We start from the raw sequence: 15818 nt of genomic DNA, 5'->3' as shown, positions 1-15818 counted from the left end.
CTTGTATGTGCGTACTTTCAAAACTAAATAACATAGCGGGTAATTTAAGCATCCGGCGATGCCACCCTACAAACCAACTATGCCCGATCCATACTGGACAAGTGATTCATCAACTATGCCATTTTCCACCTTCAAATATAGACCTATCTAATATAGTAGAAAATACCAATAATAGGACAAAGCAAATGTAATATAGTAGAAAAGCAAGACCCAGATAAAGGGAGAAGGAGAAAAATTGACTTTGATTAGAGCACAAGGATGAAGGTGATGGAGAGAACTTCGATTAGCAAAGGAGGCTAGGGTTTCGGTGTGGGTGTGTGTGTGTGTGTGTGTGAGAGAGAGAGAGAGAGAGAGAGAGAGAGAGAGAGAGGTAACTGGGTAACGTTTGAAGTGAAGGTTGAAGACTAAGAATCTGAGATGAACTTCACAATTCGAGCGCAAGAAGTGAAGGTTGAAGCCCTAGGGTAATGTCTACGTGACTGCGTCGTTGGGATAATGGGATTCTGGGAAGTCTGGTGTTTGATTAGTCTGGGCAATGAGTTGTTTAAGGCCCATGTTCATTGGTCATAGATTACTCAGTGATCATCACTGCCTCACTGGAGTTTAGCCCATCTGGGACCTTAGGTCCTTGGTTTTTTTAAAAACCAAGGTACTAGGTTTAAACTCGGGTTCCGGGTTTAAAATCTGAAACTTGGTCTGAATTCACCCGGGTTTTAAAATGCAGGTACCCGAGTCGAAACCCATAACCAGACACCCGGTTATCTGGGTTCAAGTCTGGACTGGGTAAAACCCAGTCCGAATGAACAGTCCAACTAGAAAGTAAAGGCAGAGGCATAAATGTTCATGAAAGGGGGAAGCGAGAAGAAGTTTCCCATCACACCCAATCTTAAAAGATTGAGATTGAAGATGGATATCAGTGGAATTATGTTGGTGTCATCTAATAAAATATAACTTTAATTAAAATCGTGGGAGATGGAATTAATAGTTGCCTTGAAGCACTAACGAAATCCAACCTCACTTCAACTTAATATGTATATATATATATTATATTTTCAAAGCATTGCATTGAGGGAGCTTTGTTTATGTTCATTTATGTAATTTCTTCCCTATAATAATGGATTACTGTCAACTTTTTCGAACTGAAATCTTTTTGTTTTATCAACTCATGCATTTTAGCCTTGGTACTAATGACTTCATTAAGTTTAAGAACTTACAAATTATGGCTCTTGATGAGTAGAATTGGTTTGATAAGGCTTAGTTTGGATACAAAAATGATTTAATCTTATCTCATCTCATCTTATCAATACAATTTTTTTAAATTCACACATAAAATATAATAAACAATTCAACCTTTTCAAATCTCAAAACAATAATAATATTAAAAAATAATATTCTAATAATATTTTATTCAACTTTCAACTTTTATTTAAAACTACATAATTTTATCTTACTATCCAAATTACACTAAGTAAAGAACAATGGTTCTTCTCTCCACTAAAGTAAAGTCTGCAAGGTATTTCATCACTATCATACAAGCATGAGAAGAGAAAGGAAATAAAATGCCAAAATGCTCAACCAAATCTTCGAGATCAATGTATTAACATTGACATCATCTTAAATGATGTAATATGCCTCAAAATATACTAACTTAATTAGCTATATTATTTTGAACTTCAACCATTCATGCACATTCTAAATATCTGTAGCTTTTGAGTCATAATAACAAAGAATTGGCAATTTACTTGAGAAACTATAGAAAACAAACTTTAAATTTTTAGTAAATTTCCCATTCAATTAATTTTAAATAAGTCAGTTTCTTGGCTCAAACTAATAATTAGAGTTGAAGTTACTAAAAGAAGCATTTTTCACAACCAAGTCTACATTTATGTAACAAAAATTCTGTGCAGTCATTTTTATGCACTCTAGTGATATGATTGGTTGTGTATTAAAAAAAATTAATCCAGCCAATCATATCAGTGGAGTGCGCAAAAAATACGCAAAAGTGACTGTATGTAGCATTATTCTTTATATAAAAGCATAATCAAAAGGAAATTAAGGATCCCACCATATTCTTTGTATCGACCCGCCTAATATTGGTAAGGGTAATTTTATTGAGTTAAATTATGTTGATAGACCATCTTGAAAAGCCCAATTTTAACTAATTGGATAATCTGGAATAAGTCAAGTAGGGCTGAGCAGAAATCCGAAAATCCGACTCCGACCCAGACTCCGCTCCGGCTCCGCTCTGACTCAGACAAGTGGGAGTCGGAGTCGGAGTTTTTTTCCCATGAAAAGTCGGAGTCTGAGTCCAAGCGGATCCGACTCCGCTCCGATCCGACTCCGATCCTCCAACTCTGACTCCGACTTCCTATTCCGACTCCGACTCCGACTCTGCATCCGACTCCGCTCCGCTAGTGTACATATTTTATAAAAAATATGTGTTTTTCTATATAGTAATCATATAAATATAAATATAGTAACATCATTAGTTAAATCCAATAATATAGTAGCAATTAGCACTAGTTATTAGTTATAAACTTATAGTAAATAAGTTAATAAATATTACTAATTTACTATATACTAATAGACTAATAGTATTAGACTATTAGTATATAGTAAATTACTAATATATATAATAGTATACTATTAGTTGTATATATTAAATTAATATCTTTAAGTTATTATCTATTAGTAATTTAGTACTAGTGTAGTGTTATCACATATTATTAGTTACTAGTTATTACATCTAGACTATCTAGTTATAAGTTATTAAACCATAGTAAATAAGTTAATAAATATTACTATATATTAATAGACTAATAGTATTAGTATTAGTGTATTACTAATATAATATATATATATAATAGTATACTATTAGTTAATATATATTAAATTAATATCTTCTAAGTTATTATCTATTAGTATTAGTGTAACTAGTGTTATTACATATAATTAGTTACTAGTTATTACATCTAGTTATTTAATATTTGTTATAGACTATAGTAAATAAGTTAATAAATATTACTAATTTACTATTATACTATATACTAACTTACTAATAGACTAATAGTATTAGACTATTAGTATATAGTAAATTACTAATATAGTTCAATAGTATATTATTAGTTACATATATATTAAATATATATCTTTAAGTTATTATCTATTAGTACTAGTGTAACTAGTGTTATAGATATATTATTAGTTACTAGTTATTACATCTAGACTATCTAGTTATTAGACTATAGTAAATAAATTAATAAATATTACTAATTTACTATATATTAATAGACCAATAGTATTTGTATTAGTGTATTACTAATATATAATATATTTAATAGTATATATTAGTTATATGTATATTAAATTAGTATCTTTAAGTTATTATCTATTAGTACTAGTCTAACTAGTGTTATTAGATATTATTAGTTACTAGTTATTACATCTAGACTATGATGACTATCTAGTTATTAGACTATAGTATATAAATTAATAAATATTACTAATTTACTATATATTAATAGACTAATAGTATTAGTATTAGTATTAGTGTATTACTAATATATAATATATATAATAGTATATATTTTTACTAACTTAAATATATTTTTACTAACTTATTAATTTATTTTTACTAACTTATTAATATATTTTTATTATTAATGGGTTTTCACTTCCCCCCCCCCCAAGTGGCGCCGTTTGGGTTTAAAATAACCCCAAACGGCACCGTTTCTGTGCAACCCTAATGAGTTTTTACTTCCCCCCCCCAAACGGCGCCGTTTGGGGTTAAAATATAACCCCAAACGACGCCGTTTCTGTGCAACCCATTAGGGTTTTCACCCCCCCCCCCCCCCCATTCCCTCCCCCTTCGCTGTCACTGAATCACTTTTCTTCCTCAGTGCCGTTTCCTCTCATCTGAGTCATCTCAACCTTCACCGACCCGTGAACCCGTACCTCTCATCTGAAGAATCCCTCCCCTCTCCCTGCACCGAATCGCTCTCTCACCTCTCATCTCAGATTCTTTAGCTGTATTAGGTTTTCGTTTCCCCCCTTCTTCCCTCCCCTCCCCCTGCGCCAAATCGATTCTCTCTCTCGCTCTTCAGAAATCAGAACCCTGGTCCCTCACCTCGCATTTGAACCATACGCAAGAGGCCGACGTCCCGAGTTCCCACTCCCCACTTCTAGTCGGCCAGTCCCATACCCAGTTCCCAACTTCCCAAATCGGCAAAAAAGGCAGACCTGGGTCATCAGTCATCGCATGGTGCCATCACAGCCAGCCAAGTCCGACGCCTTCGCAGATCTGGGTCATCGCACGGTGCATTCCCAGTCAACCAAATCCAACTCTGTTGCAGATCTGGGTGGATCATCGCACAGTGTCGTCGTAGTCAACTAACTCAACACCGTCGCCCAACTCCAACTCCGTTCCGACTCCGCTCCGACAAGTCGGAGGTGGAGTCGGAGCGGAGTCTAACACCGTCGGAGGCGAAGTCGGAGCAGAGTCTAACACCGTCGGAGGTGGAGTCGGAGGCCGGATAAAATCGGAGTCGGAGTCGGATGGCTCCAATACCGACTTCGATTCGTCGGTGCTCAGCCCTAAAGTCAAGGTCCAAAATTTATTAAAGGAGATTAATAGTATTGGACTCAATAATTAGATTGAAGCCCCTTTTAGTATTAATTATACGAGTTAGGTCTATTTTAGACCCAAACTAGGCCCACTAAAATTTATTGACTACCAGACCTACAAAATGTCGGTAAGCCTGAGATATTATTTGAATAATTTAAAGCGGCCCAATTATTAGACCCAAAACCAGGATAAAGCCCAAACTTGCTTTCAAATGGTGCTCTGCTCATGTATAAGCTCCATGCACGTCTTCCCCAACTAGATTTCCTACCTTGAAGTATTCGTAACCGCCTTCAATTGATTTCTTGGTTTGAAGTGTTTCGGCCCTCAGTCAATTTCTTAGTCCCAAAGACTTCGACAATCAGCCAACTCACTAGCAAAAATCCTCATTGTTATAATCTCTCATCCCCCCCCCCCCCCCCCCCCCCCCCCCCCCCCCCCCCCCTCTCCCAATATTTCATCCCTTGATCAACAAAACAAAAAGCCTTTCCCACCTCTCAACCCTTGCCTTGTCATAAACCATAGTGAAGCCACCGTCAAACACGTCGGAAACGCAACAAAGATTGCCCAAGGATACGGCAGAACCACCCTCACACACCGACATGAAAAACCAAAAGAGATGTCTCTGTTTTTATACAACAAAAATAGAGCAATGCCGCCCATGATTCCTCCACACCGCTTCACCCCTTGCGGCATCTCAACCACAGCCAGTCCACACTGTCAACTCCCTTCCCTTAATTACAACCTCACATGATCCCTTGTTTTAACACACCAAAAATAGAGCAAAATTCATACTCATGGTATGGCATCGGGACTTGGGAGCATTTCAAACCGGCACAGAGATAACTGACCACCACGTGGGTTACTTCCTCCATATCTCAATGGTCTTCCGTGGTACCAATGATGCCTTGAAGAATCACCGCACCCTGTAACTCTCTCTCTGTCAACTCACTAGAAGACACCCAGGAAACTCCAACTATTATGGTTAAGAAATGGATAAACTGAAAATGTAAAACTAGTAGGCTATTCAAGGTACCTTGGCCTCCACAATCACGCAATTGCGCTAATGTTTGGATAAAATATTCACTGCCTTCTATTGATGCAGTTCCAGAATTTAAATAGGTGGAAATAAACCTACTACTGACACTATAGGACACGATTACAATAGCATAACCCATTTCAGCCATACTCCAAGTCCAATTAAAAAGTAACTACCCCACTTTTAATTTACTGACCTACTACCTTAGACTTTGTCAAAACCCACTTGAACCTACTGGAATAGACTCGGTCAAAAGCTTAAATAACAAATAAAAACTAAATCAAATGATGCAAATAACCTTCTAAATAACAAAAAGACACATACGTAATTCTAGTCAGAATGCTAAAATCTTCTAAGTCCTTCATTAGTACCCGCACATAACAAACTCCTCCCCTTCAAAAGACCTTGCCCTCAAGGTCTAAAAAATTTCTACAAAAGCTCATTCACAATCTTTCCATGTAGCATCCATGTAGCATTATCGTCCATATCCCCTTGAGATGTGCCATCCTCAATTCTACCTAGTAAATAAATTCTTGGCCTATTACATTGATGTCCGAACTGAAACTTTTCATCACAGTAATAGCAAAATCTTTTTTCTCTCCTTTCTTGCATTTGGATTGGGGAGATTCTCTTAATAGGTATGGTAGATCTTGTGTTTGAGATAGGTGATGGGTTGTTAGGTTGGGAATTTCTCAATTTAAGACATGGTGGAGGCGTCAGTAGCCTTAGTATGGGTGCAGGTGAAGGTAATTTTAGTGAAAAATTTGGGCTATTATGGTTTCGAGTTTTTGTTTCGGGTAAAACTCTTTGGGTATGGCGCAACACCTTCTCCTCTTATAACTTGGCTAAACCAAAAGCTGCAGAAAGTGTAGAATGTTTAAACATAGTAACAATAATTTTGAGATTATCTCGAAATCTATTCAGAAAGGTACTAATTCACCCCCTTTGTTATCCTACTGATTTTATTTGATAATACTTCAAATTGAGTTTGATACTCCTCCAGTGTACTTATTTGTCTTAACTTTGTACATTCTCCAACTGGATCATCATATGCTGAAAGCCCAAACTGAACCTTCAAGGCTGTTACAACTCATCCCAAGTGTGAATTGGGCTTGAGTCCATCAACCAACAATACCAAGAGAGGGTTTTACCCTCTATGTGAAAGAAGGCTACTTGTAGCCTTTGGTCATCAGGTGTACTATAATAAGTAAAAAATGGTTGGGCTTTAAGAACCCATTCCATCAGTTCTTGGCCATCAAATTTAGAAAATTCTAACCTAAGTGATCTGGCTTGTATCTCCATATTTTCCTCAAACAATGGATTATTACTGACCTTATTATTCAGATTTGAGGACCCTCCACCTGAATGTGGATTTCCAGCTATCACAGCTAACTGCTCATAGCTAGATGTTAAATTATTAATTTGTTGTAGTACAGCTTCTAACATGTTCTTATGCTTTTATTGTTCTTCCCGCAAGTGTATATTCTCCCCTATCAACGATGTCACCGCTTCAGCTAATTGCGAATGTTGAGTACCTTTCGCCTTGTCACAGGAACGCGGCTTTGAGACCACTGTTATGGTTAAGAAATGGATAAACTGAAATGTAAAACAAGTAGGCTATTCAAGGTGCCTTGGCCTCCACAATTACGCAATTGCGCTAATGTTTGGATAAAATATTCACTGCCTTCTATTGATGCACTTCTAGAATTTAAATAGATGGAAATAAATTGACCTACTACTGACACTACAGGACACGATTACAATAGCATAACCCACTTCTGCCATACTCCAAGTCCACTTAAAAAGTAACTACCCCACTTCTAATTTACTGACCCACTACCGTAGACTTTATCAAAACCCACTTGAACCAACTGGTATAGGCTCGGTCAAAAGCTTAAATAATAAATAAAAACTAAATCAAATGATGCAAATAACCTTAACTAAATTACAAAAAGACATAGACGTAATTCTAGTCAAAATGCTAAAATCTTCTAAGTCCTTCATCAGCAACAGCACATAACACCAACCGAGGAAGTTAGAATTCATCGGATAACCTAGAAACTACCGCTAGTCACCGTTGTACATCCTCTCTCCTCCACACCGCATAATTCATGGACAACCACCTTCCTCCAGTAGCCATTTATGTCGCTACATTCGCATGGTAAAACACCACCCGACACCGAGCAAGTGTTGCTGCATTAGCAAGCTGTGTACCCAACACACCCACCGCCTTGCACCACTGCAAGCAGCTTTGGAACACCACCCACATTCATTTACATGCTCTGTGAGCCACCATCAACCCATAGCAGCAATCCTCTCTTGCATTTCTCTTCCCTCAACGCCCACCACCACTCACAGAGGAAGTGGACTAGTAAAGGGTAAGGGGACCCCAACAATCACTATTTCTTCATTAATGCAGCAGCATATAAAAAGAAAAAGAAATAGACCCTAGAAACAAATAAATGTTTTTTGGTTTTCCCTACTAGGAGGGAGCAGCGCAAAGTAGCATTTTTTATACAATTCGGGAGAAGGATTGTAGTTTCATGACCATAGGCCATGATGATTATAGTGATAGTATTTTTCTTGAACTGGCTATTGGGGAAGTCTACTATCTCGTCTTCACGATCTTGTGGCTAAATAAGACAACTCTTATAAAAAACAAAAAAAAAAAAAAACCAGTTAAAAAATTCAAACTCCATCGTATTATACGTTGTCGCAAAACTCCACATTCTCCCAAATGAGTACATATGATTCTCATATTGGAGGCAAAAGTAAAAAAAAAAAAAAAAGTAGAGCTCCTGAGTTGGGGTAGAGAGAGACTGCCAAAGGACCAAAGAGAGGTGGTGATCGTTGGGCGCCAATGGTTTGGATATTTTACTAAACTCTTTACATATAAGCATACCCTAGCAAAATTTGGGAAAAACAGTAAGATGGAGATGAACATTGACGGATTATAGTTTGGACCAATGTAGACTTCAGGATCTGTGACAGCACGTAAGGCCCATGTGCCTATCTATTTGCAACCACAATAGTCAAATTTGAAGGATTTGATGGTGGCGAGTCCGTTGGTCCATCATGTGTGGTGAGAAAAGCTCCCAAAAAAAGTGGCATGTGAGGTCCATGCACGGTTGTTGGTGGAGCGTGAGGCTTACATACGGTGATTTTTGTGAAACCACCAATTCTATTTGAATGATTTACACCCTAGGAGCTCTCTTGCCCCCGGTGAGAAAAATGATGCTTTCAATTCTTCTTCTTCAACATGTTACCCGTGTATTGCTAGGGTAAATTTTAAATGACATTACAATTTTACCCTTATCTCTTCTCACTTTTTACTTGTTAGCCTTTCCATAAAGCATGTGTAGATCATAGTCCTTTTTCCATAAAACATGTACAGATTTAAGTTTTTTTGACAAAAATATGCCATATTTAATCCTTTGTCGTCCAATGTTTTGTAAAGTATATTGAAGAATTGTTTTAAGTATAATTATGTTTATGGCCTTACGATTGAGGCTGCATTTAGATGTTGAGTTGAGTTGAGTTGAGATGAGTTGAGTTCTTTATAAATAATAGTGAGTTGAGAGGATAGAGTGAATTTTGTGGAGTCATCTAAGATGAGTTTAGATATGTTTAGATATTAATATGAATTTAGAGATATTTATGGGAAGTTAAAAAAGATTGTAGGTCCTCCCAGGTATAAAAAGTATTGAGTTAAAAACTATTATAAGTCCCACATGTAAAGATGTTTTAAGTTGAAATTAATTTAATAATTTAAGAGTTAAATATTTAGATATTAGGATTAATTTAAAATTAAACTTAACTGAATTGATTTCAATTGAATCTTACAACCAAACAAGCCCTTTAAACTGGTCTCATTTATGTGGGCTGGCTTAATTTTCATATTGGATTGGTTTATTATATTTCAGGAAATGTTATAATATTATAAGTAGAACGATTTTTATATCGTTGTTGACGTTTAAGTTGAACTCTGTTTTAATCAAAACTCCATGATTAGCCCAAAAATTTTATTAACGAAGGATTTAAATTGTGTTATTAAGTATTAAATTTTTATAACTACATTTCAGCGGTAAAATAGCAAGGGTTTAATCTTTATTTTAAATACTTTAAATGTGATTAAGTCTAGTTATGAAATGAGTGGCGTTGTTTATTTTGTCGGATTTGATAAAATTGTTCTATTACAGTTATAATTAAAAATAAAGAAATATGTTAAGAATATTTAAATGATATTAGTATCTATTAGATTTCTTGTAAAATTGAATAATTATGTTATTTACAAGAAAACTTTAATGGATTTGTATAAAGTTTAGATATTTTACTAAATTATAATTTGAAAGTGAAAATATGTTATTAATATTAAAGTAATTTAAAATTTAAGCATTTATTGATTTTATATTAAACAGAATATTTATTGATTGTTTTCTATAGTATGAATTTAATTAAGTAAGATATTAGAACATGTTTTCCTAGACAGATTTAGTGTCGTTTAATACTTCGTATAGGTGACATACTTGAAATTCAGGAAGCAGCACAACAAAGTATGTAATTTGGTCATAATTAGGATCATCACATGTCAGCTTAGATAAAGTACCATTAAAGCCAATTCTTGAAAGCCAATGTTTATGTAGCTCGCATGTCATGATTATGCAAACATGTCATCCAGTATAGCACACAATCATATCATTCCATATCATGTTCAAATTCAAAAATTATAATTATGTACATATTATGTCATGCAATTCATGTGCATAAGACACGTAAATTTTCTTAAGTTCAAGTTCAAGATAAGATTAAATTAGTTTAATCAGATGGTTATTCAGATGCATGGTACCAATACAGTTTCAGAGTGGATGTGCAAGCTATGAACTCAAGTAGCTCCCCTTGCTACATCAGGATGTAGGGCCGGTGCATAAACTTGCACACAGGCTTAAGTGTGTTAGCCAATCAAATCAATCAGATAAATAAGATAAGTTAGAATAGTCAGATAAATCAAATGAGTTAGTTAATTTAGATAAATCAAGACACGTTATGCATAGCATAAGTATCAATCATAATTGTAAGCTCTAAACATGAAAACTTTTATGAAAACTTTATGTTTATTAGGTTTACGTTATGATGGGTTTTTTACTAAATTTTCGATTCATTTTAATTTTATTTCATGTTTTTACCACCCAAGTGAAAATTGATCAGTACGAGCAGGCGGGTTAAGATTAAGTGGAGCAATTGGATTTAGTTCTAGACTTTAATTGTTTATTTAGTTTGAGTTATTAATCACGAAATCTCTTGCTTGGCTTTGTTTAGGAAAGCACGTAACATCCATAACCCTAGGGAAGGGGGTGTGGCATTCATGGTCTGAAATTGCCGCAAGCCCATAGAGCAAAGCACTTGAGAAACTGGAGGCTTAATCCTTGAATTATTGAACTGCCCATCTCATTATCTCACAACATATTGCAATACTTTTTAGCAAAACAAGCATGTGGTATAAGTCGAGAAAATCTGAAATACATGTGATATGGTACGGTCATTCTCTATAACTTCAATGGACAGCATTACAACATGGCCGGGAATCTACAAAGAATCTCAAAAAATCAACCTTCACCAAATTAGTGTATAGTCAACAACTAAAAATGCACAGAATCTACAAAAAAACAATCTTCACCAAATCACTGTATAATAGAAAAAAACTTGGATAGAATCTACAAAAAAACAACCTCATCCTTACAAAACTCTTTGGGCAACAGAATTGGATTAAGCAAACTACACAATATCATGGGCACAAATCAGTGTAATTTTGAGGGCGAAGGTAAAATGCTCAGTGTATATACCTGCAAAAAACTTACAAAAAATCTACCGAAAAAAACCTTAACGAAATCAGTGTAATTTAGAAAAATGCTTAACATGTGTTACCATGACATGAGGCAGCGGATTTGGATGCAATTTGGGTTTCTCTGCAACGTCGAAAGTTTGCAAGAGAACCTCAACACACCGTCTGGAATTTGAGAGCGAGAGAGAGGGATCGAGGGTTAGCACGGGACTTTTACAAGAGAGAGGGCTCGGCAGGTTTATTGTTGATCTTCTATAAGCTTCAAGGTTGAAGCTGAAAAAGCATATTTCTTGTTTCAATTTGACCATCTTGTTTCACGACACTAGTTGTCAAGGTTGCCTTTAAAGTCTTGCGCAGATTTGAGCTCTTGCTTCAATCACCATAATTCAGTTCATCACATTATTTGTCACGCTAATCCGGTATAGCAGCAATAACCAAAATTTTGTAGAAAACAAAAACTACCATGATCTTCTCAGGAGATATACATTTTAGATTGTCAACTTTGTAGAACCATAGAGATCACTTACGCCAAGCACTAAAAACTTATATGGCGTAAGGAGAGTTTCAAATTGCGTACATTTTTTTGTATTCATTGTTAAGGATCTCAGAATCTGACATTACTGACATTGACCCGGACCTTGATCTGGTACCCAATGATGATCTCCGAATGCTCCTCAAATTTGAGGCTTCAATCCGATGCCTGACAACCCAAAAACACATGGTACCCAAAGTAGCAGCCATTATGGTTGTTCCTATAATTGTAACTCCAATTGCCAGCCACCTTTGACTCTCACCCACAACAACAAATGAAAGAGCCAAGAATGCCACTGAAACAAGCACGCAAGCTAACCACATTAGCTTGTTGATAACTGCCATCATCTGCTTCTTTGCCTTGCTTTCTATAACTACCACTGAGGTCTGCACCACCACAACTGCGAGGGAAATGAACAGGGCAATGGAATCAAAGATCAAGAAGATCAAGAATGCAGCTTTTGGAGCGATATTTGCTTCCCCAAGGGAGAGGCCAGGAGGAATGTCTGTTGGGTCATCAACATATTGGCCAGGGACTGTGAATATGGCCGCAAATGCGACTGTGGCAATAAGGACAGCCACAACAGTTGTGGAGTGGATTGCATTGTTAAGACCTTCTGAGTGCATTTTGTTGAGACGTTTGGCAATGCCCTGAACGCTTTTTCTGGTTTGGCGGGTGTGCTCTAGCTGATGGTGGACTTCGTGCTTTATGTCACTCACGGTTTGTTTTAACACACGAGCAGTGCTTGTTGGTGCTTGAGGATTGATATTCTTGGCGCTCTGAACCCCATATTCCTGAAGAATAGCTGCGATATCTGGGTGGCCGGTTTTCTCGGCAGTGTCAATGGCAGTTTCACCAGTCCTGTTGACGGCTTTTGTGTCTGTTTCATTGTGTCCAAGAAGCATCCTTACAATCTGCACGATGATCAGTACTTGAATCATGTCAACTTCTTTTCAGTTAATTCTATAACGAAAATTATTTACTTGGAAGAGGAATTTTGATCAATTATAAACTCTTCTAAAGAATTAGGACAACGAGTGGCTAAAAAATGTGGTTGCATATCAATCGTGTTTGAAGTATTGAACATGATAACACAGCCTAGGTGTCTCGTATTTGGTGACAGAACCATTGGATGCTCTGAAAATATAATGTTTTTCACCAGTAAAATTAGATTACTTATATCATTGTTCAATAAAGTTGTTAGGAAAACTAGACTAGGACGTTTAGTCCAAAAAAGAAACACCGGTAATGTTCTGAAAATCTCACCCTCCATAATGGCTCTAGAAGACAAGAATTATGACTGTCAAAAGACAAGGAAATAGAGTGGCTTCAAAATAAATCTTGCTCTTTTTAAGTAAGTGGATGGGAAGAAGGGGAAAATTGAATTATTTACAGTATATCTTAACAATCCCACCTCGAGCACAATCAAATACTATGATCTATAACATTTCAACAAGGCCAGCTCAAGGCTACAAAATCTGGTTAAGGTTCTACATAACAGCTGACAAGGAGAAAGAAATAGAGAAATTTGGGATTAACGCAACATATATATATCAAACACATGATAGTTGAGTTCCAGACTGAATTTTCTTTGAGTTGCTTGTCTCAATAACCAAGCACCAAATTTAGGCGACCGAATTATATAAAATATGAAGTGATTTAATTTTTATTTAAAAAAAAAAAAGAATCTCCAGAACACTATGATGCATACAATTCATCTGCTTAAGGTCAACTCTTGAGATTTATGACAAAACCATTCTCATCATTGTAGATTAGTAACAACTAAAAAGGCACTGAGAGGCTGATTTACCTGAGCTCTACCCTTCCTGGTTGCTATATGCAACACGGTGTTGCCCTTATTATCAACAATGTTTACAGAAGAAGGATCTGCCTTAATCAACTCCTCCACCACCTCACTACTCTGTCCTTTCACTGCCATGTGCAGTGCTGTCTGACCCTTCTTATCTGTCCGTTTTGTAATGCCAGGCTCCTTTTCCAGAAGCCCTTTCACAACCTCCAAATGCCCGTTTCTAGCTGCAGAATGCAAAGCTGTTTTCCCATTACTTTTTGCAATGGTTGCCAGGATACTTCCTGCCTGCAACAAAAGGTTCACTACCTCAGTGTGCCCTTTCGCTGCAGCAGTGTGCAGAGCCGTCGCGTTTGTTACATCCACGGTCATGGATAATTCCGGATGGGCCTCCATTAGGACTTTCAATAGCTCTGCAAAAAAGGCAAAACAAAAACTCAAATTCCCTTCTGAAGAACAAGTTCCAGAAAAAGAGCAAACTCTAAAATAAAAACATACCCAAGTCTCCTTGTTTCGCAGCAACGTGGAATGCATCAAAGCTATTTCTTGCTCTGATTCCCGCATCAGCAAGATCATAGTGCTTGATCATCTCCCTAACCAAATCAACAAAACCATATTCTGCGGCAACATAAAGAGCTGTCTCGCCAGCTTGATTTTGCTTTGCCAACAATTCCTTCAATTCGGCCTCTCCGGTGCCACTAAGGATTTCCACCACGACAGGAAGATTTCCTTCTCTTACTGCCGTATGCAACAGCGTATCCTCACGTTTTCCAGTTAACTGCTTCGTCATCTTTTTGCGAGGCACGTCCGGCTGCCCTGATTCTGGCTGCTCAGTTGGTGCCTCCATCGGATTCTGATAAAGCTCCCTCTCCTGGGCTAGTTTTAATTATTAATATCTCATTGCATATTCGCCTTCCCAACAAAAGCAACCCAAAGAAAAAACCATTTGAATCATTCTGGAATTCAACAACAGCAAGACCTTGAAGTTCGATTCCAATGTCTCATGTCCGGTTCTGACACCCCCTGCATCCCGAATCAGTGGCCTGTTCACAAGAAAGATTTGGGTTTAGCCTTTCTCACCTACAGCCAAACCATCGAGTTTAGCATTCCCATTAAACGATAACAATCCAGGAAACAATCTAGCATTTGAAAATATATATATATATATATATATATAAACATCCACCCCAAAGTACCATAGACAAAGTTTTCGGTTTTGAGGTCTCCATATGTATGTATTCTACAACAAGATTAAATCAAGAAAAGATATACCAAAAAAAGTAAGAATAAACATAATCATTTTTTTTTTTTTTACCTGGGTTTGAAAAATGGGGCTCCCTTCGTTCTCCTCCATCGAACACAAAAGATCCCATATAATCAGAGACAAGTTTCTAGGCATCCGTCATGGGATCATAAAAAACATATTCATTAATGGATATTTGAGAGCTTCTAGTGGCCCTTTCACTTCAGAGTAAGAACGAAATGAAGAACAATAAAAGAATAGGATCAATAATACAAGTGTGGACTTAAGAAACATGATACGCACATGTCCACAACCAGTTAATGCAAATCTATGTCACACATAAATGCCAGAGTTGATGCACGAACCTAAAATAACCCATCAAAAGGAGAGCCTTTTGTAAAGGCGGTGATAATGGTAACGTTGGCTGTGGAAATATGGGAATAAAAAATGAGAAATGCTGTACATCATTTCACACTACACACTTAATATATTAAAATATTATTTTTTATTTTTTTTATTTTTTATTTTATTTTATTCTTATTAAACTAATTAAATTATTATATTTATCATCCACACATTATATATTTATTATAAAAAAATAAAAATAAATTAAAATAAATATAATGTATAAAGTGTGAGGATGATAAGAAGAATTTTCTTAAAAAATAGGACGAAAGGATCAGGCTCAAGGGAGGCAAAACCAGAGGTAGTGGCCATTGAGAAACATTGTAAATAAC

General features: G+C 36.4%; 1 protein-coding gene across 2 annotated transcripts; it reads right to left on the bottom strand.

Annotated features, from left to right (window-relative positions):
• Positions 1-11921: 11921 nt before the first annotated feature.
• On the bottom strand, positions 11922-15484 carry LOC122292669 (ankyrin repeat-containing protein At5g02620). Of its 2 annotated transcripts, none has more exons than XM_043101132.1 (4): positions 15154-15484; positions 14337-14918; positions 13842-14251; positions 11922-12945 (listed from the first exon to the last, which is right to left on the bottom strand). In XM_043101132.1, the coding sequence occupies exons 2-4, from the start codon at positions 14683-14685 to the stop codon at positions 12064-12066; spliced, it is 1641 nt and encodes a 546-aa protein (XP_042957066.1). In that variant the 5' UTR covers positions 14686-14918; positions 15154-15484; the 3' UTR covers positions 11922-12063. The 2 variants fall into 2 exon arrangements, with proteins under 2 accessions (XP_042957066.1, XP_042957065.1); XM_043101131.1 differs by having other exon boundaries at positions 14337-14881.
• Between the last annotated feature and the right edge of the window lie 334 nt (positions 15485-15818).

Source organism: Carya illinoinensis, chromosome 13 (genome assembly GCF_018687715.1).
Source record: "Carya illinoinensis cultivar Pawnee chromosome 13, C.illinoinensisPawnee_v1, whole genome shotgun sequence".
In the NCBI taxonomy this organism is placed as follows: Eukaryota; Viridiplantae; Streptophyta; class Magnoliopsida; order Fagales; family Juglandaceae; genus Carya; species Carya illinoinensis.
Note: the sequence above shows the minus strand (reverse complement) of the source record. Positions and strands in the feature narration are given on the sequence as shown.